This window comes from Gymnodraco acuticeps, unplaced genomic scaffold, assembly GCF_902827175.1.
Source record: "Gymnodraco acuticeps unplaced genomic scaffold, fGymAcu1.1, whole genome shotgun sequence".
Lineage (NCBI taxonomy): Eukaryota > Metazoa > Chordata > Actinopteri > Perciformes > Bathydraconidae > Gymnodraco > Gymnodraco acuticeps.
This window is the reverse complement of record NW_022990238.1, coordinates 6,744,913-6,770,079: the sequence shown is the minus strand read 5'-3', so window position 1 is coordinate 6,770,079 and position 25,167 is coordinate 6,744,913. Positions and strand designations below refer to the sequence as shown.

At 41.8% G+C, this 25,167-nt stretch overlaps 1 protein-coding gene across 5 annotated transcripts; it reads left to right on the top strand.

Moving 5' to 3' along the window:
* The first annotated feature begins 259 nt into the window (after positions 1–259).
* Positions 260–19,221, top strand: med25 (mediator complex subunit 25). Of its 5 annotated transcripts, none has more exons than XM_034219620.1 (20): positions 260–405; positions 1,856–1,992; positions 2,073–2,118; positions 2,227–2,351; positions 2,465–2,563; positions 3,563–3,683; positions 4,293–4,449; positions 5,125–5,249; positions 5,399–5,474; positions 6,080–6,333; positions 6,915–7,016; positions 8,965–9,050; positions 9,146–9,203; positions 9,291–9,398; positions 10,127–10,303; positions 17,023–17,133; positions 17,336–17,407; positions 17,997–18,167; positions 18,274–18,394; positions 18,692–19,221. In XM_034219620.1, the coding sequence occupies exons 2-20, from the start codon at positions 1,868–1,870 to the stop codon at positions 18,793–18,795; spliced, it is 2,238 nt and encodes a 745-aa protein (XP_034075511.1). In that variant the 5' UTR covers positions 260–405; positions 1,856–1,867; the 3' UTR covers positions 18,796–19,221. The 5 variants fall into 5 exon arrangements, with proteins under 5 accessions (XP_034075511.1, XP_034075513.1, XP_034075512.1 ...); XM_034219622.1 differs by having other exon boundaries at positions 8,968–9,050; positions 18,692–18,979; XM_034219621.1 differs by having other exon boundaries at positions 17,026–17,133; positions 18,692–18,979.
* The last annotated feature ends 5,946 nt before the right edge of the window (positions 19,222–25,167 follow it).

The window sequence follows — 25,167 nt, the reverse complement described above, 5'->3', positions numbered from 1 at the left end:
TCATTTATATATCTCATGTAAAGCACTTGGAATTGCCTTGGTATGGAAAGATGCTATACAAACTTACCGTACTTGCGACATGATCAAGAAAAAAAGGACGAATGCTGATGGTCTGTCTACATCCATGGATGCTGCCTTTACACATAAAATAAGTAATCTGTTTTTTAATATTTTGAACTGTAGGAGGCAGCACTCCGCCACGGACCGTCTGAAAAAAGGACGAGCAAGACTTCGTGACGTCACATTTTGTGGGCGGGTGCTTTCTTTGTCACTTCCGTCAAAAATACAACAAATGGGTTAAATGTTAGCATGCCGTGATGTGAGAGCTAATTCAAACTTATCAAACGATATATGTGTGTTTAGCTAAGCAAAACTGCGATTCGACTGGTTTCAGTACAACACCAGGTCAGTCCGCTTCTACACCACATGCATGTATAGATACATCGCTGGCTAGTTAAGGTTATTTTAACCATTGTGCGTATATCGCCCACTGACGTACCTAATGTTACACAGCTAACTCTGAGAATGAAGCTCTGTCCAGTTTGGCTGTGCAAAGTGATGTTGCTTTCGTTTACACTGAAAAAGGCCTATAATATAAATAAACGATGATTCCTATGCTGTGAGTAAGGTTAGACTAATATTAACATGTTAGCAAGTCTAGCTTAGCCCCGGTGCTGTTACTTCAGCTGCCTTTCTTTTTTGGGGTTCAGCAGAACTTGAGTTAACAAACATAATTTAATCGTAGGTTGATAAAACGTTACCCTTTTTAAAAAAGTATTTATTGATATTGTACCGAATACAACCAAACAATGAGCTCGACTCCTGCTAAGTTAACAGGAACAGAAAACAACTCCAAAATAAAACAACTTCAGCAGACAAGCATTCAGAGCTCTGTTCTTAAAGCAGCCTACACTTCTTAGATTCTTAGTAAATACAATTTAATTTTCCACTGGTATGTTTGTGTGATGGAATTATAGAGTGTCGATGCTTCAGTTTAATCTATATTATCATACACAGTAACCTCATGTATTATGTTAAACTATTGAGAATTACCAGCTGTCATGATCATGTTATTAATAATCTTAGTTGAACCTGTATTGACCATGTATCATGTATTGATCGTCGTTGAGTTAAACGTGGATCTTTAGCTACAAAATGTTGTTAAACTCGTAAAATAATTAAAGTTTGCAGTTGAGGTTGAATGATAACATACTGTATGAATCTAGAGGTTACTGTGATTGTTGCATGAAGTTCAAATTCTCTTTCAAAACTGTAAAGATTTGTATTTCTGAATGCATCCAGTTTTGCTCTGCAGACTAACTCCAGGTCTTTGTTATGTACATGTGATTAATGCGCTATTAAAAATGTAATATATGTTATCTTTGCACTCGTATGATTGCAATTATTGCACTAGAAAACAATTGTAATTATTCAATTAGAGCCAGAAGATTTTAAAGTCATCATATTGTACATTGGAGTTAAAAATGCTTATGGCCCAGGGAAGCACACTTTTGAGGACAAACACAACCGTATAAATGGTTCGTTCTCATTTTTGCACTGCAGTGAAGAGTAACAAGTGAATATTGTCAGATTAAGAGTGGATGGAATTGATAAGAATTTTGTTATATAATTAAGTTCTAAAATGAACAAAAAAATGGTTTTCCTTTCTCCCTTCCAGAGAATAGTCCTTCCTAATTTAGTTCCAGATTTCCCATGCAATTAATAGTAATGAATATCGAATGCTTATTGAGTCGCACTGCGGTCTCATTTTTGAGACAACCTGAACTTAGAATATAAATGATACCTTTTTCTTCTTTCATTGTAAATGTTGAATCTGCCTCCTCCTCTTGCCCAGATCCATGGTCTCATGGAGCCATCCACAAAGCCTGGGACCAATCAGGTGGCTGATGTGGTGTTTGTTATAGAAGGGACGGCGAACCTCGGACCTTACTTTGAATCTCTACGGAAAAATTATATACTTCCAGCTATTGAGTAAGATTGCGAAGATTTGCTAACTGATTCCTTTAATATTCAGGTTGTCATGTCTAAATGCTTTATTTTATTTCCTATAGATATTTCAATGGAGGGCCCCCAGCAGAAACAGATTTTGGTGGAGATGTGAGTGTTTCCCTCTTTTTATGATACATTGAAAATGGGTTCATTGGCAACCCTTGCGAGACAAAATACTTGTTAATTGCATTGCTTGTTTTTCTTTTGTCCTTGTAGTATGGAGGGACACAGTACGGTCTTGTGGTGTTCAACACAGTAGACTGTGCTCCAGAGTCATACGTGCAGTGTCACGCACCAACCAGCTCTGCCTTTGAGTTTGTCTCATGGATCGACAGCATCCAGTAACTTTAACATGTTTACTTGATATCAAAAGTTGACATTGTTTATCGTCACAGAGATAAATGTGACAGCATTATCTTCCTAATCGTAAATATGATGCTGTTTGTCCACACAGGTTCATGGGAGGTGGAGCAGAAAGCTGCAGTCTGATAGCAGAGGGACTCTCGGTGGCCTTGCAGCTGTTTGATGACTTTAAGAAGATGAGGGAGCAAATGTAAAGCAGCCTTTTTTCACACTGCCCTCTAATTCCTTTGAACAGTTTACACATTTTTAAAGTAGAATCATTTCCCACTAATGGAAGGATCATTACTAAACGATTGCTCCTTTAAAATTATTTAAGTCTTAGTGTATTACAGTTTGGAAGGTAGTCATTATGAAGTAAAGACATCTGTGGGAGCGATCAAGGTTAAAGACTTCTTAAAGGACAATTGTATTATGTTTTACTTGATAATACTAAAATGCTGGCTCAGTGAGACAGTTAATTGAAAGATCTCCCTGTTCAATACATATTGATATTCTTTAATGTCAACAACCAAAAGCGAGTAATAAAGCCTCCCAAAATCACCTGTAAATCATCTGATGCCCTCTAGAGCACATGTGTCAAACTCAAGGCCCGGGGGCCAAATCAGGCCCTTGGTGGATTTAATTTCGGCCCGCAGGATAATTTCTAATTACTATTAGATTTGGCCCGCTGGTATATTGCACGCACACCTTCACTCAATCCTGAGGGTCTCCTCAGCTCAGAGCCTGAGCCCAAACATTGATGAACTTGCACCCAAGACGAGATGCCAAGTATCTGGCTTGAACTAGCATCACAGAGCAGCACACTGAGTTTACATGGATGTTTCCTTCTGCACTTTTTTTCTTTGAGGGAAATTATTTTTTTGAAGCTGTTGTTGGCCTGTGGATAATAACAAATTACTCTGCAGATAGAGCCATAAGAAATGAATGCAACTGATTATTTAATGTTGTTTTTATAGGCAATAATTTAAGCTTTGTTAGTCCCAGGTTTAATATGTGCAATAAGTTCATTTCAACAAGTTTTGCAATAAACATTGAACCAGTCCGGCCCTCGACTAGTACCCATTTTTTAAAATGTTGGCCCACTGTGTATTTGAGTTTGACACCCCTGCTCTAGAGAGTGACTCACGATGGGATTTACTCCCACTACAAATGCTAACTCTTTTTGCTTTCTCTTTTTCTTTTTTGCCAGAGGTCAAACCCACAAGGTGTGTGTTCTGCTGTGTAACTCTCCTCCATACCTGCTTCCTGCTGTGGAGAGTGTCAGCTACACCGGCTGCACGGCAGATAACTTGGTCAAAATCATCAGAGATGTGAGTTACCACCTAAACTGTCTGTAATTCCCTCGAAGCACAGGCAGACACAAGTGGCTTTCTCATAACAGGTTTATTCCTCTTCGAATCCACTGTGAAAACTACACATAAACAAACAGTATAAATGACTAACTTAGTATTGTGTTACACACACAATAACATACACAGCATGTGAGATGAGTTTAGCAAAGTCATAAACGTAAAATAAATACAAACACAACAACAACCTCGTTGGCTGCATGCTCTGAAAACAGAGGGAAGTATTCTTCAGTCCTTACAACTTTATAAGAATAAACTTAAACTAACGGAGCTGTAAAAGTGTCTGTGCATCTTACTCTCAGTTTTTTGTCTCGTTCTCGCTCTAACTCACACGAGAACAGCATAACGAGACGTGAGCTTGGACTTCAAAATAAAAGACTCTAAATATATTATTGCAACAAATAATTATGATGAACATGTAAAAGGCTACACTTACACTGTCTCAAAAAGGGACTTATATCAAACGTTATTGTTTTATTATTTTAGATTGTTATGAATAGGGTTATATCAGTGATGTTTACATTTGATAAACATAGTTAAACAAAATTGTGTGATTTTTATATTTCTCAGAGAGGAATCCACTTCTCTGTTGTGGCTCCACGGAAACTGCCTGCTCTCCGGTCTCTGTTTGAGCGGGCTTCTCCAGTAGGAGGCGCTGGTGACCCCCATCCAGACTACAGTCAGGACCCCTTCCACATGGTCTTAGTCAGAGGCATCTCCCTTCCTGGTGAGAAACCTGTTGTTTGTTCTGAATGAAAAATAATTACATTGTGAGGATATGTTGAACAATATTTGTTGTATGGTTGATGTAATGTTCTTTTCCCTCCAATTTTAATCTGTGCATTTGAATAAGCAGAGTTTTTTTGTGATTCACAAGTAAAGCACTTAATTCCCATTGACACCATTATATGGTTGAAAACACAGGGACAAAACCCTACAGCTACAGCTTTCACACTTCTCATTTTTTACTGATCTCACCCCTGATAAAATCATTTACTTGCCAAGCATTTAACATAAGATGATCTTAGCGACTAGCAGAAACTTGGAAATCTAGCAGCTAATATCGCAAATATTGAAGAATAACTAAATTACAAAGAAAAGGTGAATTTACATCACTATAGATATGGTTGTAAGATACTTGTGTCCTATATCCGTGTGTTATTTAATAAAATTCCACTGTAAGACGATTTGATTGGTCATGCTAAGCCATTCTTTAGTTGACGGTAGCTTCAGCATTCATAAAAGCTTTTTCTAAATGTTACTCCTACAACTTTCTGTGAGTAGGTGTGAAATCCTTGGTAAATATGTCTTATCCTTCACTCTCAGTGAAGCCTTATATTACTCCTACATTGAAGCATTCATATAATTCCATCTCATTGTAAAAATCCATCCCTCTCTCCAGTTTCCTCAGGTGGAGGCCCTGGGCCGCTCAAACCTGTCCTCCCTCCTCAGCCATTGGCTCCCATTCAGCCTCTTGGAGCGGCTTCTCAGCCGCCTCCACCCATTAACCCGACCCACCCTTATCAGGTAACGGGCAAGCAGCCGCACAGCGCTAGGCTCCCTGGAGACTCATTTCTGTCGCCTGGTTTTGGCTTAGTTTCAAACAGTGGTGTTAATGTTCTTTTCCCTGAAACGTTTTACCAAGCATTGTCTTTTTTTAATCTGCTTGCTGACAGAATCCGACCCCCATGACTGCTGCTCAGGTGGCGGCACAGATGGCCGTGGAGGCAGCCAACAATCAGAAAAGTCGCTGTGAGTTACCGGTAGACTCTTTGAATGATTCATGTTTGCCAAGATTTTAGTGGCGGTTCTTTGTCTGCATATTGTATGTGTGACTGTGTAGGTTTCTACAGTACAGATTACTGTAACTCTCTCTGGAAAACAATTTTCTAAAGATTGTATTACTGTACTTTTTTTAAAATTACATTTGTGTTATCTACTACTTATTCTCAAATGGAGGGACCCATAATAAGATAAGATAAGATAGGACTTAGGAAATTGTTGTTCCAGAGATACAAAGATACAATAAACACAGCAGCATGATAATAAAACTGTGAACTAACAGTGCAGAGAGCTAATTTAATAACTACAAGAAACATAGAAGGTAAAATAATTCATATAAAAAAACTGTAAAATAATTGTACATTGAGTATTGAATACTAGTGCAGAAAACGTGGTGGCGGATACTTAATTGCAAATTATTATTAATAAGTGTAGTAATAGTAATAATAATAACGGGCTCTTTAGATATGTAAAGATTAGAAGCCATCCGAAATCAGTGCAAGGGTTAGAATGTTCCTTTTTCAATCTGCTCATGCTTTACATGTGATATATCTGTTCTTACTTTTCCCCTCCAGTCCCAGGGATGGTCAATCAAGGTCCTCCGTTCGCCCAACAGCCAACCCTCCCATCAGTGGCTGGGGTGAAGCTCAATGTGCCCAGCATTGCAACCGTCACCACATCAACACTGCCCATGATGCCACAGCAACAAGTTCCTCCCAATCAGCAGCAGCCTGTCCCCCCCCCAGGACAGCCCCAGCAGCCACAGGCCCCGCCCCAGCAGCAGCCCCCCGTCAACCAGCCCATCGTGCCTTCTGCACAGCCCAACATGGTAGGTCATGATAATCAAGATGAACAAATAATAACTTCAGGTTTTTTTAATACACTTAATGTTTAGCATCATAAAATAAATTAAGCCAAGCCCCTAGATTTTATTTGGTATCCTTTCTCTCTTGTAAACACTTTTTTAATGTTTAAATAATATTAATATTTCTACATGTAAATGTCCCTGCTCAATATAGACATCATACAACCAAGTCTTTAGTTTGTGATGCTGTGTCGTCAGCAGCCCCGAGCTCAGAACAACGCACTGTCTGAAGTCTCGTATCAGAATGAATTTTAAATGTTAGTTCATATCAAACCCTGAAGATGTTTCATTCTCCCTAGAAAACCATTCTGGGTACATTCAGTGTTGTTTTTTCCTCTGTTTTCCTAACTCATTGAGTCATTCTTCTTTCTAGTAGTACTTACTGATATCATTTTGAATTGTATGTTGTTTGAAACTAAATTGCCTAATCTAATAACGTTCCAGTTTAATCATCAGAACAGCCATTATTCACTTTTTGAAAATGTGTTTTTTGTTGTTGTTATACTTTCAATCAACAATTTCAATCCTTATTTTTATCTCGACAGCCTGGTGTGTCTGTACCTCAAGGCAATGCAAACCCAATCGGACAGCAGCAAAGTGTGGCCAATAAGATTGTAGCATGGACCGGTGTTCTGGAGTGGCAAGAGGTAATACCAAGAAAAAGCTGTGATTCCTGAATGCTTTGTGCCCTGAGGATTAAGCTCAATATATTAGCAACCTTTAAAAGTTGTTTTCATCACTCCCTGCAATGTATTTAGAGTCATTCTTTGGGTCATTTTCAATAAACATTTGGTCTTCCTGCGCACTATCTGGGGAAGCGTCTGCGGGGGTTTCTTAGCGCAGACATATTACCTTCTTAGAGTCTTCTCTGGCCTGGTAACCACATGGTGACGATGTGAATTACTCATCTAAATCTAACAAGAGAGAACGAGCATATTTCACAAAATACTGATGTTTTAGATAACTCAGCTGACCTAATAGCCCAGCTATAAACTGTTCGAGCTGGATTGGGGAGCGGCTGTCCTGCCGACAAATCACCACTGTCTAGGAACTATCACTGTTGTGAGCTTTAATAACCTCCTGTCATTGATAATTGAACCGTACGATTAATTGCCCATTATTTTACTGTCCAATTACTATTGCCTTTGCTCAAGGTCAATCAATTTAGTTTGCAGTTGATGTGCTGAGCCAGGGAAATGGATGGTAATGGATTTTATGGGAACCCCTTCAGGCCTTCAAGTGTTTGTGTTTGTGGAGCGACTCGGATCAATCGCCTGTATCGACTATATTCTCATCATCCCTCTTCTGTTTGTCAAAATTATCTAAGTCAGTTAAATGGACAGGAATAAGAGTAGAGGCTCAGGAAACTCTTGATCTTGCCTGTGAGCATGAACAGTTGCAAAGTGGAGTATGAAGCATTACCCTTAATCTGTTTTTATCTACCTCTATTAGACCTGCTCTGGACGTGATTCTCCTATGGAGTGATCTGTAATGTTGAGAAATATTAATTGCCACTATCACTCATTTTTGGTTGTTGTTTAAAAACTCTCTCAGGGGAATGCCAGTACAATTGGCTGCAGCTTGCATTCAGTACTTTGTTATCAATATCGTTCATCCTGTTTGGCTGAATTTCAATCTATTAATTCCTAAAAGCTTTCATTGTCTAAATTATAGGTTAACCTTACAAAATAGTTTGTTTCATCAGTCACTCATTTAAAGTAGATTAATACAATTGTTTTGTTAGTATCCACATCTCAGGCTCCTTTTCATTTCTCGATTTAGCAATCCCTGAAGATATATAAGCCATTTGTCCTCAGAGAAAGCCAGGCACAATACATTATCAACAGGGACTACAGTAGGCCTGACTCATGTGTGATGGATTAAGCATTGATCCTTCATTGATGTCCTGAAGATGAAGTGGCTGGCTGTTTTTCCCCTGTGGGATTGCAGCATTGATGTGCTTATAAAGTAGTTATTTTTTCTTTCATTCTTGACACTTTACTAAGCACAGATTATCTGCAGGTCTTTAACATCCATCCATTTTGTTTAATTGCTTGTCCTGATTGCGGTCACAGTGACAGAAGGGTGAGCAGTGCAGCCCACATGTCCCCCTCCTCAGCACTATCCTCCGCCCGCTCCGAGGCCAGCTGGAAGATGTAATCCCCCCCCCCCGCCTCCTGGGTCTTCCCTGGTGTCTTCAGCAGCTGCTCACTCCCAGAGCACCTCCAGAAAGAGACAGTTTGGAGGCATCCTCAGACCGCCTTAGGGACTATGCAGTTATAAGCTTTTGGCCAAATAAAAACATTTCATGGAGAGAAAAAATAACTTTCCAATATCTGTTTAATTAGTTTTGAAAAAGAAAAGATGTTGGCCACGATAACGTCTGAATCTGAGGTTGGACAGTCATTTGGAGTCCAGCACTTTGGCGTAGGCTTTCTCAAGAACTGTTAGATTTTAATGCAACATCCAGTCCCCTAATAATTCTGGAGGTGTGAATCCAACTTTAATGTGTTATAAGATATATTTATTTTCTTCAGGCTAACTGACTAACTTTTTCTTCTCTTTTTGTGTCGTCTCACCACCCCTTTCCTGCAGAAGCCTAAAGCCGCTTCGATGGACTCAACCACCAAACTGACGCGTTCTCTGCCATGTCAGGTGCACGTTAACCAAGGGGAAAATCTGTGAGTAGCCAATCAAACATTTAGGACTGTATCTCTAGTAAAGGGTGGTTTGTTTTGTGCACAGAGTTAACAGATTCCATTCTGTCTCTTAACAGAAACACAGAGCAGTGGCCACAGAAACTCATCATGCAGCTGATTCCACAACAACTCCTGGTGAGAACACCTTTTAGCCTTTGTTTAGTACATATAACTTCAGTTTTCTTTATGAATGTTGCATTACTAATTACTCTCTGTCTGTAGACAACCTTAGGTCACCTGTTCAGAAACTCTCGAATGGTTCAGTTTCTCTTCACCAACAAAGACATGGAGTCGCTGAAAGGCCTGTACCGCATTATGGCCAACGGCTTTGTAAGTTGTCCAAAACTAAATTTGTTCAGAATACTTGTTCTCTCCCTGTCCCAAATCTTATCCATCATTCAGTATTTTTCAATACATTTTCCATGAGTGAGAACTGAGTGCAGCTCCCACCTCCGTCCAGTAGTTGCTCTGAACATGAAGCTGTGATGCAGTGCTATGTGCAGGACTCTAGAGGGGGGCCCAGGCCATACATCATTCACTTTTGCGCCAGATGTTATGATTTTAAACATACTCTGCCATCAGATCAGACACAAATATTTATTGTTCAGTTTTGAATTTCTTCCAGAAGGCTAGCACAATGATTTTTTCAGTGTGGTGCATTGTAACCCAGTTAGTACCATTGACAAATAGCAGAGGCATTCATAGTATTCAGCTGAGCTCTGCCTTGTTGCCTGATCCTTATGAAGGATTGAAATATTTTGCATTTAATTCATGAAACCGATATGTTTGATTGGGTAAAGGAGCTCAATAATAGGCTATGTCTCCAAACCTTAGCCTATCCGATAATTATCACAGGGTCGCCTGTTTTTCAAATTCAAAAAGATCAATTATTGTCATATGCACAAAGCTACAGTGTGGAAATGGCAATTACATTCTTCTGACCTGAGCTCCTCCAACAATGCAACATATATAATAAAATATAAAAAGTAGTACAAAAAGTCTATATACAAAGTAGTCAAGTGTCAAGGTTTTAATCTGTCCTACCACCCTCCCTACAGGCGGGGTGCGTTCACTTCCCCCACACCACTTCTCCCTGTGAAGTGAGGGTGCTGATGCTGCTCTACTCGTCCAAAAAGAGAATATTCATGGGCCTCATTCCCAACGACCAGAGCGGCTTTGTCAATGGCATCCGGCAAGTCATCACCAACCACAAGCAGGTCCAGCAGCACAGAGCGGTGAGTAGTGATACGAGCAGAAAGAGAGGAAGCTTTCAGTGTGGAGTGGGGAGACCAAAAGGAGGTGATAATGAGAAGGCATTATAGAGCAGCACCAGGGAATTGAGGTGCATTGTTTACAGCATTAAGGTGCATTGTTATTGACATTTCATTTAGCTTGCCCAGTATCTTTCACAGCAGCCACTCACGTCTCTCACTCTGGTGGAGGCTAATGGGGCTAGCATTAGCCAAATTCCTACTGCAACATTAGATGACCGTTTCACTCCCACCTCATTATCACTCCAAGGGAAATATAAGTGCAATTCATCTGCAGTCTTTATGTTGAATTGATTGCATTCTTAACTAAATTGTCTCTGTAACACTGTATATGGTGTACTGTGTTAGGTCATTGCCTTTTGTAAATATACTGTGTTAACATGCATAGATCTTCACAACATTTAAGCTCTTCTTGATACATAGGGCAGTGTCTTCAGTGGTTATACCATGGATGTAAAAAGATAACTGGATACAGCTTCCGGTCAGTCCAAAAGTACATTAATGTTAACGTGTGGGTTAAAACATTCCTAAGAACTGAATCTGCACTGTAGTTTCACTGTCATCTTTTGATAATGTATAAGGTTGTAAGATTTGGTTTAAAGGTCCCATGTCATGGCAATTTCTACTGATCATAATTCCATTGTTGAGGTCTACTAGAATAGATTTATATTGTTCAATGTTCCAAACTCACATTGGTTTCTCATACAGCATCTCTGTATAGTATGTGAATTCACTCTCTGTCCTACACGGCTTGTTGGAGCTCCTGCCCCCCCTCCCTCTGATTGGTCAGCTCGCCCACTCTGTTCTGATGAGTCCACCACCGTTACAGCGGAACATCAGTGTTTATGTGTTACAATAGCGTTTGTTAGCAACCAGAAAATGACACCAGTAATGACAAACAGATGAGAATGCTGCGTGGGGTCTGGGTGCCGTGTTGGAGGGACGTTGCGGGGCTCGCTGCTCCGCCCTGTGAGGCTCGAGGAGTGGACAGTGTGAGCTGGATTACTGGTGTCGTTTCCTGGTTGCTGTGTGGGGTCTGCGAGACAGCGAGACACCGCGGAGCTCAGCCTGAGCACACACACACACACACTCACAGCCTGTGCTCCGCTGAGAAAAGATAAGGCTGAGTGAGTGTGAGTGTGTGCGGAGCTCCGCGGATTGGTCCATTTTGACCAATTGGTGCATTTGGTCTAGAGCAGTGTTTCTCAAACTTTTTCATACCAAGGACCACTTAACCAATAAAAAAACACTCGCGGACCACCTAACTCCACAAATATCCAAAAACACATCGTTTTTTACAAATCGCCTGAAAATTGTACAAACAAGTGGCAACATGTGTGATGAAGGTGCTTATCTGGGCTATATCATGCAATCGAAAGTGAAACTTAAGCTCGTTCCATTGCGGAGATATTCCCGCGAGAGTGCGAAAAACTTAAATAAATGTATTTATTTCAAATGTGAAATTTTACCAATATACTCACGGACCACTAGGGGGCGCTCACGGACCACCAGTGGTCCGCGGACCACACTTTGAGAAGCACTGAGAGTGACTTCAACCTTTCCTGGAAGAAAAAAATGGAAAAATAAAAATCTCCAACGAGGCGTTCTGGGCAGCATAGACAGGTCTTTTCTCGCTACAGGGTGTACTTTGAGGGTTTGTGACTCTGCAGACCGTTTACATGCATAAGAAGCTACATAACACACAAGGGGATGGGTAATAACCAGAAAAGCATGACATGGGACCTTTAAAACTAAGCTCAACTCGGACAGATATTATAATTTTTTTGTTTAGGGTGTTGAGATCTTAACATTTCATGAGACTCACTGTAGGAGAAGGAATGGAGAGGCAGAAGTGTCTGCCAATCTTTCAGGGCAGGAAAATCTAGAGGAAGGGTCCCTCTTTTCAACCTCCCTCTAAAGGTAGACCAATTCTCGTCACTGAGTTCATTACAGGTTACAAATGCTGCTGCCTTGTCCACATTACATAGAAATGTCACTTTCCCTCTCTGCTCATCCTCATCCCTGCAGACAAGGTGATTTAAAATGTGTCTTTTGGATTAGCGGGCTTTTCCATCACAGGGCTCCATTCCAACTTATTGCATCCGTTGAGGAGGGATGCTGCATCGCTCTGAAACAATGCAGCATCCAGTCGCAGGGACTCAGCATGTCTCCATTTAAAAATGAATCTTGTTATCTGGTTTACATGAGTTAAATTAAATGTCTCTTTGCAGCCTGCTCTCATCAGCAGTGATAGCGCTTGTTTACTCACCCTACTAATTGTATGTCTTTGCAAAAGCGTGTCAGCTCTATATGTAACTTGAAGGTGTGTGTGTGTGTGTGTGTGTGTGTGTGTGTGTGTGTGTGTGTGTGTGTGTGTGTGTGTGTGTGTGTGTGTGTGTGTGTGTGTGTGTGTGTGTGTGTGTGTGTGTGTGTGTGTGTGTGTGTGTGTGTGTGTGTGTGTGTGTGTGTGTGTGTGTGTGTGTGTGTGTGTGTGTGTGTGTGTGTGTGTGTGTGTGTGTGTGTGTGTGTGTGTGTGTGTGTGTGTGTGTGTGTGTGTGTGTGTGTGTGTGTGTCGGTGTGTGGGTGTGTGTCGGTGTGTGTCGGTGCATTTAGAGAAAAGCAGAAGACATGAAATTGTAATGAAGTTTTTTTTTTCTTTCTGGCTGTTGAGTAACATATTCAGTGCTGCATTGCTAATAGGGAAGCGCTACAGCAATCTTAACGTAATTACAATTTCAATTTGGACCAGTAGTTAAGGTTTTTCTGTGCAAAGCCCTGGAGTTGCATTCTTTGGAAACCAGATTGTTGTTTGTTCTGTTTACACAAGAAAACATTTCATATTTCTCTCTGGAAAGGGATGCGAGCCCTATTCCGGGATTTGACAGGTTTGTGGGTTAAAGACAGAAGATAAATCCTAGATGGGAGAAAAAACCGCAGCTGTTCTGTATGTCCCCTCAAAATACCTACATGTATGTGTTGCACTATCATTGGTTGAAAAACACACTGTACATTAGCACACTCAGGGTAAATCTGATTATGCAAGATGAAGATATCTCTCCAATACATTTCTGAGTCTGTAGTTAATAATTTGTGCTCATCCCTCTAGTCTCTCCCTCAGTGTGCTAACAAAAGCCACCGCAGCAACACAAACCCCGGAGCACTGAGTCGGTTTCAAATGTTGAGCATTTAAGCACCGTACTGAAGTACAAATTCGAGGAACATTGACTTTAATAAAGTATTTTCTCTTTATGTTACCTTTTACTTTTACTCAACTAGCTCTCCTCTCCTCTTTCTCTGCTTCGATCTCTCAGGCAAAAAGCACTTTCTTTCAAGATAAGATCCAATCTTCCTATTCCAATCCTAAAAAACTATTTTCCATCTTCTCCACCCTCTTGGACCCTCCAAAAGCCCCTCCCCCCTCCTCACTTCTGTCAAGCGACTTTGTTACCCACTTTGAAAAAAAGGTTAATGATATTCGCTCTTCTTTTTCTGACTCACCTTTACTCACCGCTGGGTCACCAGACCCTCCTTCCACCCACACACTAACCTCCTTTTCCCCTCTCTCTCCAAGTGAGGTTCTTACCCTCATTACCTCTGCCCGCCCTACCACCTGTCCTCTGGACCCTATCCCTTCAAACCTCCTTCAGACTATCGCTCCTGATATTCTACCCTTTCTCACCCATTTCATCAACACTTCTCTAACTTCTGGTCACTTTCCAAACAGTCTCAAGGAGGCAAGAGTAAACCCTCTCCTAAAGAAACCCACTCTCAACCCGTCTGATGTTATAAACTACAGGCCTGTCTCTCTCCTCCCGTTCCTGTCTAAATCACTTGAACGCGCTGTCTTTAAACAACTCTCCTGTTATCTCAATCAGAACAACCTTCTGGATCCGCACCAGTCTGGTTTCAAGGCAGGTCACTCCACAGAAACTGCTCTCATTGCTGTCACTGAGGAACTGCACACTGCCAAAGCAGCATCCCTCTCCTCTGTCATCATCCTGTTGGACCTGTCTGCTGCATTCGACACGGTGAATCATCAGATCCTCCTTCGCACTCTCCAAAAACTTGGAGTTTCAGGCTCTGCACTTTCCCTCCTCACCTCATATCTGAAAGACCGTACCTACAGGGTGACTTGGAGAGGGTCTGAGTCCGACCCTTGTCAATTAACTACAGGGGTCCCTCAGGGCTCTGTTCTTGGTCCCCTCCTCTTCTCCCTGTACACAAACTCGCTCGGATCAGTCATTAGCCCGCATGGTTTTTCTTACCATTGCTACGCTGACGACACCCAATTAATTCTGTCCTTTCCCCGCTCAGAGACCCAGGTCGTCGCACGCATCTCTGCTTGTCTAGCTGACATCTCTCAGTGGATGTCTGCTCAACACCTCAAGCTCAACCTTGACAAGACTGAGCTGCTCTTCCTTCCGGGAAAAAGATTGTCCCACTCTTGACCTAACAATCAACATCGGCACCTCAGTTGTTTCCCCCCGACTCAGACTGCAAGGAATCTGGGTGTGACCCTAGATAACAACCTGTCCTTCACTGCAAACATCGCTGCTACAACCCGTTGCTGCAGATACACGCTTTACAACATCAGGAAGATACGTCCCCAGCTGACTCAGAAAGCGACTCAGGTTCTGGTCCAGGCTCTCGTCATCTCACGCCTAGACTACTGCAACTCCCTCCTGGCTGGTCTACCTGCATGTGCCATCCGACCTCTGCAGCTCATCCAGAATGCAGCGGCTCGTCTGGTCTTCAACCTTCCAACATTTTCCCACACCACGCCGCTCCTCCGCTCCCTCCACTGGCTTCCGGTAACTGCTAGAATCCACTTCAAGACACTGGTACTTGCTTAACATGCTGCGAATGGATCTGGCCCTTCGTACATCCAGGACATGGTTAAACCGTACACCCCAGCGCGTGCACTACGCTCTGCATCAGCCAAACGACTCGCTGCGCCCTCGCTGCGAGGGGGACCCAAGTTCCCATCGGCGAAAACACGTGGGTTTGCGGTCCTGGCTCCAGGATGGTGGAATGAGCTCCCCATTGACATCAGGACAGCAGATAGCTTGCACATCTTCCGGCGCAAACTGAAAACTCATCTCTTTCGACTCCACTTCGAGCGATAGAACTATTAACGAAGCACTTTTATACTAATAAAGGACTGGCTTACCTAAAGCCAGTTGAGTAGCACTTGAAATGTTTGGCTCTATGAAACCTGATGTACTTATATGATTCTGTTTTCTTCAAGGTTGTGTCTTCCTGGTCGAATGTACTTATTGTAAGTCGCTTTGGATAAAAGCGTCAGCTAAATGCAATGTAATGTAATGTAATGTAATGTAATGTAACTAGCTTCCAGAAAAAAGTATGGTACTTTTTTTCTCCTCTGCATTTATCTGACAGCTTTAGTATCTTTTCAGGTTACAGTAACCCATCCCCTTTAGGTACATTGGGTGTCAAATTGCTGTTTTAAGTACAGAAGTGTAATGAAATGTGCTCAGTGTATCTTCAGTTAAAGCTGTTATGTTTCTGAGTGATCAGAACCTACCTTGCAGCTGTGTAGGCAGAAAATGGCACTGTAACAGGTTGCTTCCTGTCTTTCTCTTCAGAGTTCACTCTGACTGGATACTTTATCTGACATTATCCCCCTCCCGACTGTCCGAACCACTTTATTCATCAAGATTGAGTTTGTTTAAAATGAGAACTCCAAACACCTCAGCAGGTGGTGTTTAAAGATTAGTATCCATGGTGCATCATCGTATCCAAACTCTTTGTTTTTACTTCCATCTGCATGGGTTAGGGTTAGGTATCTCATGAACAACATGAATATGTGTGTTGAATATGTTCGGTAACAGCCTTTGCATGGCATAACAATGTTGACGAAAAAAGACAGATTGTGATTGATTATGACAATACAAAAATATCCGGATATCAGACTTTATGACGTAAGTCTGTCCAACATATATATGTTTAGATCAGAGGGTTGATAAGAGGGTTGTTGGTTATACACTTCATAAAGGACAGGTTAACATTCTTTGCTAGTTGGTTTAATCCGGACAAGCCATCATGAAAGAGTTACGTGTAAGTGATGTTGGACAAAATACACTGTTTTCTGCAAGAATTCACAGCAACGTTTGTACTGAAAATACTTTAACCTCAGAAGATACCCACTTGATTTGTCCAACTCAGGAAGCTCAAGCCTCATATTAGCTTCTGCTGAACAACAGAATTCAATTTTGCACAAAACAAGGATTTAGTCCCATCACTCACATTGAACTTGATTAAAGAAGGGATCTCTCTGCGGCTAGTATGAGAACATTTGCAGCTAGCTGTAAAGTATTTAATGTATACGGCTTATGAGTATTTATGTATTTATTTATTGCTTATGAATGTGTGAAATGACCTTATGGCTCTCCCCTACTCAATAAGTTGTGTAGTTACATTAAGCTCTTAACATAAACAAGAGAAAAAACAATGCATTTGTTCTGGACAACTTTAAGATAAAATAAGATTAAAGGTGACTGGCTGTGAGAATGAAGGGCATGCAAACTGAGACGATAAATAAAGGTTATGAAATGTTTCTTATGCTTGCTGCTGTTTCACTTTCTTACAATGCATTTACATTTAATTTAGATAATGCTGTAATCCAGAGCGACCTACATACCTTTCTCTCCATTTCTATGCAGCAGTTGGGCGGTGCAGGGCCGATGCAGCCTGGTCAGGTCGCCCCCAACCAGAACTTCCTCAACAGACCTCCTGGCCCAATTCCAGTCTCCCACGGCAACGTTCAGCAGCAGGTAAATGAACGCATTCTGTGCTGGCATGTCTGCCCAGGTTTCGCACTAGTTTTCTTTTCACGCTGCCTGTTGTTGAAACCTTTACTGCCCAGGTGCCCGCTGATTTCTGCATGCCTTACTGGTAACCCTTTCCTCTACTGTCCTCCTTTTTTATTCACACTTCCACCACCCCTTCCTCCGCTCTGATCTGTGCTGCGTCCAGTCTGTGGTGGTGGGCATGCCCCCTGTTAGTCAGGTCTCTATGATGGAGGAGCAGCAGAGGCAGAACAACATGGTGAGACCCCCAACATATAAACACCATGTTTTTTAGGGTTTCCATAGGCAATACATTGAAATGGTAAGGGTTTTAAAGTATTATATACTTATTAGTTATAATTAATCTTCCGTCATTGAAGGTTAACCTGTAACACATGTACCAGCACATTGCCCATTTATCCATGTCCTTTATCTGTCCTTGTTTTTATTTGGCTGATAAAAGGTATATAAACATGACCAGTCAGTAGGCTGCTTTTCAAAATGTATTGTAATGATGTTAAACAGAATGTAGGTCTTGTGTGCATCCTGTTTCCTCATCAGAACCTGGTGTTGTACATACAAACAGAAATACTGTCCCTTTACTCCCAATGCTCAGCATCTGGTGTGTGGACAGCATGTGTTGACTTTACCTGCTCCTGTCCGATTAATGCACGGCACTGGGAAGCACACATTTTATTGATAACATGCATGCACATGTTTTTATATTTTAATTGATCTTAACTCTTTGCAGTGTGCATGAGGTGAAGAGCACACAACCAGCAGCCCATGATGGTTTATTCATATTCATAATACATGTGAGGAATACAACATTTTGAAATGTCCTTCAGATGGCCATGAGAGCAACCGGACCAACCAACCAACAGCCGTCAGTCGGAGGTGCTCCACCCAACCAGGTGGCACAAGGCGGACAGGCCCAAGCCCAGGGTCCCATCCTCCGCCTCTCAAACCCAGGAGCCAACCCGCAGCTCCGCAGCCTCCTCCTCAACCAACAGCAGCCAGTAAGAGTGCACAGCAGCCACAGGATGTCTCATACAGTAACTTCTCTCCTGGAAGTCTAGCGTCTTTTGGAGGTTAATGTCACTTTTTGTCTCTGTGTCCTTGCAGCAGGGTGGGGTGTCTCACATGCAAGGCATGATGTCTCACCAGGGCTTAGGGCAGCAGTTGGTCCATCCGACACCAGGAGGGGGGGCTCAAATGCAGAGCCAGTGGAGGCAGCCCTTGGCAGGTCAGCAAGCACCCCCACAGAGGTGGAAAGAGTTCAGACATAAGGGACTCAAGTGAAAATCTAAGATTAAAATATAGGCCTGAAAATGTATTCTTTAAAGGGTAATGAGGTTCATAGCCAAACATTCTAAAATTGACCAAGTCTTAGTAGTTTAGTTTTTTGAGGTTCAAAACCACTTGATGCCATTTCAATACTTTTAGTATTCTCTTCAGAAATGATCATTTCTGAAAAAGTTTAGAGAATCCCTAATTTACACATATGTTCCTCTTCCCCCCCTACACCCCAACCTGTGTGCAGGTCAGATGCTGATGTCTGGAGGTCAGAGAGGCGCGGCCCCCCAGCCCGGGATGCCCCTAGTCTCCAGTGCAATGGATGATGAAATCCTCATGGACCTTATCTGATTGAGCATTGTGGAGTCAGGAACTGACATTTTTGTTGAAACTCTGCATCCAATTTTCCAATTTGGACACATGCATCTGCTCTGTTATTTGTATTGCTACAAATGTTCAACAAAGTTAAGGGATCATGAATAGTTTAAAGTTTTTTCTGAAAAGCTGAATTTAATTAGGGGCAGATAATGAACGTTTTTCATGGAAATGGTCAAACCAACAGCATGCTAATCCTCCATGCTTCTCACTTAAAGATGCCAAACCATCTGAAACAGTAAATTATGTGATGCTTCTGGAAACTCTGCTTTTCTATACATGTTTTTTTTAGAATATTATCATTACAATATGAAAGTGTTATTTTTTTTTCTTTGAGATATTACTTTTTTTCTTATTTTTGATAAAGTTGTCTCATGAGAATAAAATGATGAAGAAGTGGCATCATTGTGAAGAGTTCTTTCCTGTTGATGCACATGAGGATGTTTCCTTGTTCCTGATGTTCAGCCAGTCCTGCCTCCTCCCCCCTGTGGGAATGCTGCTGGGACCCTTAAGGTAAGAGAGAGACTGAAATAGTCACAGTAATAGATAGTTCAGTATCTTTTTCTGCCAAATAGTGTCACAGTGTTAATTTTAACTACTCCAATATGTCGTGGAACCATAGAGAGTCCCCTCGTGCCAAGTAGTCCTACCAGATGGCATCAGTTGGCCATGTTTCTCTTGGCATAACGTACAATCAGGCTGATCGCATGCGCACATGGCTCAGACTCCAAGTATATGCCCACAGTCTGCCTTTGAAAGGTGCTTTCACATTCACACACAATCCATGCTAGTTCAAATTAACAAACTCTATCCTTGTACCTGATGGTGACTGATGGGTGCTGCTGAAGAGACAGAGCCGAGATGTCCGTGCACGAGGAGAGAAACAAGGGAACTTTGCTCAACCTCACACTAACGTTCATGACACATTTACTTATAGGTTTGTGGGTCTTTTTTTTTACTTGGACACTGTGTATTCACACACATGCACACACATTCACCAACAGGAAGTGATGTCAGTCCCTGTCACCTGGGAGACAGAGACGGTTGCTAAGATACCGTGACAGTGGGTTCTTGTTTCTGAGCTTTTTCCTCAACCCCGCTTTCACATGGACTCAAACAGATAGACACTAGTCCCTCAGTGGCTGGTGTTCATCCCTCCCATCCCTTAATCACTGGCTGGCCCTCGGAGCCCGGCTTAGCTTCACTTTATCTTCCTCTCTCTCACTCACTATCTCCCTCTCTCCATCTATCTGCCTCTATCTCACTATCCAGCTATTAGCGCCTGTCTGAGCTCATAAGTTTTGCAGTATCTCTTTTATTAACAGAAAACAATGTTCACAGGTCCATGTGATGAACTGTTGTAAATAAATTGAGGTCTAAACTGACCTCCATTCAAGACGGTCTTTCAGCAAATATAGTTCATGATATTTCTTTTTAAATCAATATTTAATGAATTATATTTCAACTTGTTTGGCCCATGGTATTAGTCTTCATGGTGAAACTGTTGTGTACATTAGGTCCACATTTTATTTATACATCTCAAAAACTCAATGAATTAACCTGTGGTCCGATCAAAAAAACTGATCTGATTAGGTTATCACATTTTTACAAGTAGAAATCCTTAATGTTCTGAAATACATTAATATAACTTGACAGGATAGAAATAAACAGTGTGTTTAATGTTTGTCCAAAGTGTCAACCGTTGACTCATTTTTTAATCCCCGGCACTGGACTCTCATAGGGCTGCCACTATAACTGGATGAGATACTAATGTCTTCTCCAACATAGGCTAGAAATATGAATGTGTGAGCGATTTAATGAAGACAACTTGGGGCTTTTACTTCAAAGCTGTGACTTTAAGTCTTAAAATTATGGCTTAGCAAAAATGTATGAATACTAAGAAAAACATGATTGTGAGATAATGTTCTTGAAATTGAAATCAGGAATGACAGACAGACCTGTGAAGTGTAGTGAGGATGAACTGGGAATGTCTGGCTGGTCCCAGTTCAGGTGGGCTTCAATGTGCGTTTTCAGACAAGAATTTTCATTCCTTTCTGGGTAGGCTGAAGAAATTGTGACTGAGTGGGCGATGTTCTAAGCCTCCATTGTGGAGGCAGCTGTCTACATGTGCTTTGTGGACTTGTGGAGATGGTGTCCCCTAGGGTGTCATGTGGGGGTTGCTGTGAGAGTATGGGGATGCTAGGCTGTTGATATGAGCCATCAAAGCCATCAGGGTCTATATACACTCAGAGAGCTGAAGATTGTTGGCTGTGAGTAGCGACTTTATCAAAATGTAATAATATTTTTTACAAATATCAGTCCTTTATTTCAAAATTATTCCTTAACATCTGATTAAGAAGAAGAGCATCTTAGTAATGTTTTGAGTGAATATAAAACATGTATTAATTCAAATAGAAGTAATTTAGTGATCAAGATGCAACTTAGATATTCCACAACTCACTATGTTTACCCAAGTGTGCCATAAATGTTTAACGACTCTCAGAAGTAGGCTACCTTACTTTGCCCCAAATTAGCTATAGAATTTACACATTTTAAGGGTTTGTGTTATGTCATAAACATTTCCAAGTGTCCTGATCCTACTGTATACATTTCTCATAATTGTGTGAAGATCAAGGCACGCATTATTTTTCTTCAGGAGGAAATTGATGTGGTCATGCAATTCAAATTTGAACTCAAGGCCGCTTGTGATACCATTAACTCTGATCTGACCATTATTAGCTGCATGGGATTGGTGGAACTCTATTGATAATTGCCAAGCACGAGACAGTGAAAAGTCACCAAAAAAAAGTTGAACCATTCTGCCTTTTACACCAAAGCTTATTCTCTCCCCCCTGCATCTGCATTGTAAGGTTGACATTTCTATGACTTCTATTGGTGACCAATTTTACCCCAATGTTTTCTCCTCTGAAACCAAATGCAATACAGCAAAACTGTTGCTGTAACTTACATATTTACACCCGTAGCACATAATTCAACAACATTGAGGTATTCTTTAAAGTAGTAGTGGAAAAATGCAGCACAGATATTGAAAACCCTAAATGAAATGGCTGTAAAATAAGAAAGTTGAACAAAATACCTCCTGTCATGCATTAAGCATCCCAACATACAGCTTAAGAGTGTGTCCTTACCATAGACTGTGGTCCTTACGTATGAATATAGATTTACGACATTTGCATAACAAATGTGCCCTTAACCTTTCCCATTACATCCCTGAACACACCCTCACATTTGACCAAAGACTGAGCTGTTTGGCTGCTCTTTACTGTGGAATGGTTTAGGTCAGAGCAACAGTGGCCATGATATTTTTATTTTGAAATTCAGTTCCTGACGGACGCCAAAAAAGCCCGAGATTATGGAATTAAACCAATAAATAAAAGCAAGGATAATTGTGTGTTATTGGTGAGTAAATAGCAGTGTGTTATTTTGAAAAGAATATCGAATTAGAAGGAAACAAATATTTAAAAATACAGATTTCCGTATTCTGAGGCTCTGAGCCCCATTTATTTTCCTCACAGACGGCAACAAAAGTCCGAAATTATACGATTTCAAATCAAAGCAATAACTGTGGCTTGATATTGAGTTACATGTTACATGTTTTTATGAACCACACAGCTTCCGGTCTTCCTCGACCCGACCGGAGAAAAAGACGTGCTGCAGGCAGTAGAAATACATTGCTTTTAAAATCGTGCTGTGCAACACGAAAGAAAAGGGGCAAATCGTGTTGGTGAACACGAATCAATAGATTACAAATCGTGTTGGTGAACACGAAATGCCGTGAGACTGGGTTGGTTATTCAAACAAGACGCTGGAGAGGGGGCGGGCCGTATCTCCATGTAAATCCTATCGGAATCGGATCGATCAGGCTAAACTAACCTGTAGCTGCTCCGTCCACACTCACAACAACGTCATACATACAGACATAAATAAAGCAGCGACTGTATTCAAAATGACATAGACAGTCTGTGTTTTGTATATGTTTAACTTTTGTCCAGTTTCTGAACAGATATGAGGAGCTGTGAGCTCTGAGTGTGTGCTAACAGCTAACGGCTGATGTGTTGGGCCAATCACGCAGCGTCATTTCTTGACTGGCAGCAAAAACAGCAGTGCTCTATGGCTGGCTCTGTCCAATCACAAACAAGAAGTGTTCTCCCTAAGGAATACCCTTTCCGTCCAATGTGAAATGCTGTGGTGTTTCTGAAATGCTGTTGTGTTTGTGAAATGCTGTTGTGTTTTGTGAAATGCTGTGGTGTTTTGTGAAATGCTGTGGCGTTTTCTGAAATGCTGTGGTGATTTCTGAAATGCTGTTGTGTTTTGTGAAATGCTGTTGTGTTTTCTGAAATGCTGTTGTGTTTTGTGAAATGCTGTTGTGTTTTGTGAAATGCTGTTGTGTTTTGTGAAATGCTGTGGTGTTTTCTGAAATGCTGTGGTGATTTCTGAAATGCTGTGGTGTTTTCTGAAATGCTGTTGTGTTTTCTTAAATGCTGTGGCGTTTTGTGAAATGCTGCGGCGTTTTGTGAAATGCTGTTGTGTTTTGTGAAATGCTGTGGCGTTTTGTGAAATGCTGCGGCGTTTTGTGAAATGCTGTGGTGTCTTGCACTTCAGGGCCACCGTAACATCCTTTCAAACTGCTAGTCACATCCTCATGTAAATGGCAAGTTATGGAGGTCAGAAAAGTTATGGAGTTCATTTTTGTTTATCGTACGATAAGTCAATAAAACAGTGGAAACAAACATGTGTTTGACTTTCATTAGTGAATGAAACTTTGTGCCCAATATTGTGTATTTGTATATATTGTATATATATCATATATATATGCTAAGGTCCCGCTACTGACACGATAGCAGTCATTTAGTGTTCATATGTGTAATTAAACCCATGATCTCAAAATCTCACTCCAGCCAGGTACCCAAAGTTGGCAACCCTGCTGTAGATGTTGCACCGTCTCTATACGATAGAGAACTGTAGCGGATACAACCCGTTTCGTCTCCGTGTGGACGGGGCCTATATGTGTTGTGGAGGTAGAAGAGTTTAGTCTGCCCATGGAAAGATTAAGGATGAGGGTGCGGGTTCAGAGGAGCATTTAACACCTCAAATTGGATTTGTCTTCCGCATCTGGTTGAGGTCCACTTGGCTTTGGTTGAGGAGGATCAATGGTGCTATCAGGCCTAATGGATGCAGTTGCCAGATAAGGTTGTTTCTGATAAGGGAGGAGTATTGGCTTTAGTGGTGGAGATACAAGCTTGGTTTACTCTTTGTTTAGAAGAGCTTCTCTCTCTGTTGGGGAAAACACAGCATTTTAGGGTGTACACACAAGCGTTGGAGCGTTCAACCCTGAGTGTTCAATTTGGTATCACACAGGTTGGAATCTCTACAGCCGGTGGCGTGCTGTTTCACCATCAGATACGGATCAGGGCTCAGTTAGGGCCTCGGAGGCTGTGGAGAGTTCAGACTGGAGATAGCGTGTGAGCAAGGAGGGGGGAGATGCAGAAACGGCAGGAGGAGAAAGGTAGGCGGCATGTTCTCAACAGCACAACGTATTTGCCCCACTTCCTCTCACCACGGCGTTCTAGCACAGCATGGCGATGGCAGAGGTTTCACCCACCGAGGCCCTGGGACCTGAACATAACCCAGGGCAAAGAGAGCGCCTGAACGTCTCTCAACCAATATACCAGCACAGCACAACACACAGCAACACAAGGCAGAGCACAGGCGGAGAGAGCAGCCTCATCCACAGGGCAGAGGCAGAAATACTAGACGGCAAGCTTTCTGTCTTCATGTGAGATGCATTAATCCTCACAGTGGCTCCCATCTTTATTCATTCATCGGCCTGTGGTGTCCACTCAATCAGTCAGTTAAAGGCTGGCCTGGCGGTGCGAGACCTGCACACCCACCACAGTTAAGGAGGAGAGAGGAGGGGAGGTAATTCTCCACACCATATAGCCTGAGCAGCACTGCAGTACACAGATACAAACAGAGTGGGTTGGGGAGGAAGAGGAGGAAATGTGAGGGGGCTCTTTTAAATAATGAGGCAAAGGGGGTAGGAGGGATGAGACAACTAGAGGTGAAAAGGGAGCAGCCTTGTATCAAGCGTGAGCGAGATTGAGAGGTTCAAAGTAAAGGAGGCAGAGAACTGTCAATATCAAGACCAAGCGATAGGGAGAGATCCGGGACGACGACAACAACTCCACAGACTACAGAGGGAGGGAGAGAAGGAGGCAGGGATGTGGTGGTTGAGAGTGTGTGAGAGTTAGAGAGAGGGAGGGATATCCACTGCACTGTTGTGTGACTGGAAATTTAATAGAGAGAGAGAGGGAGGGAGGCAGGAAG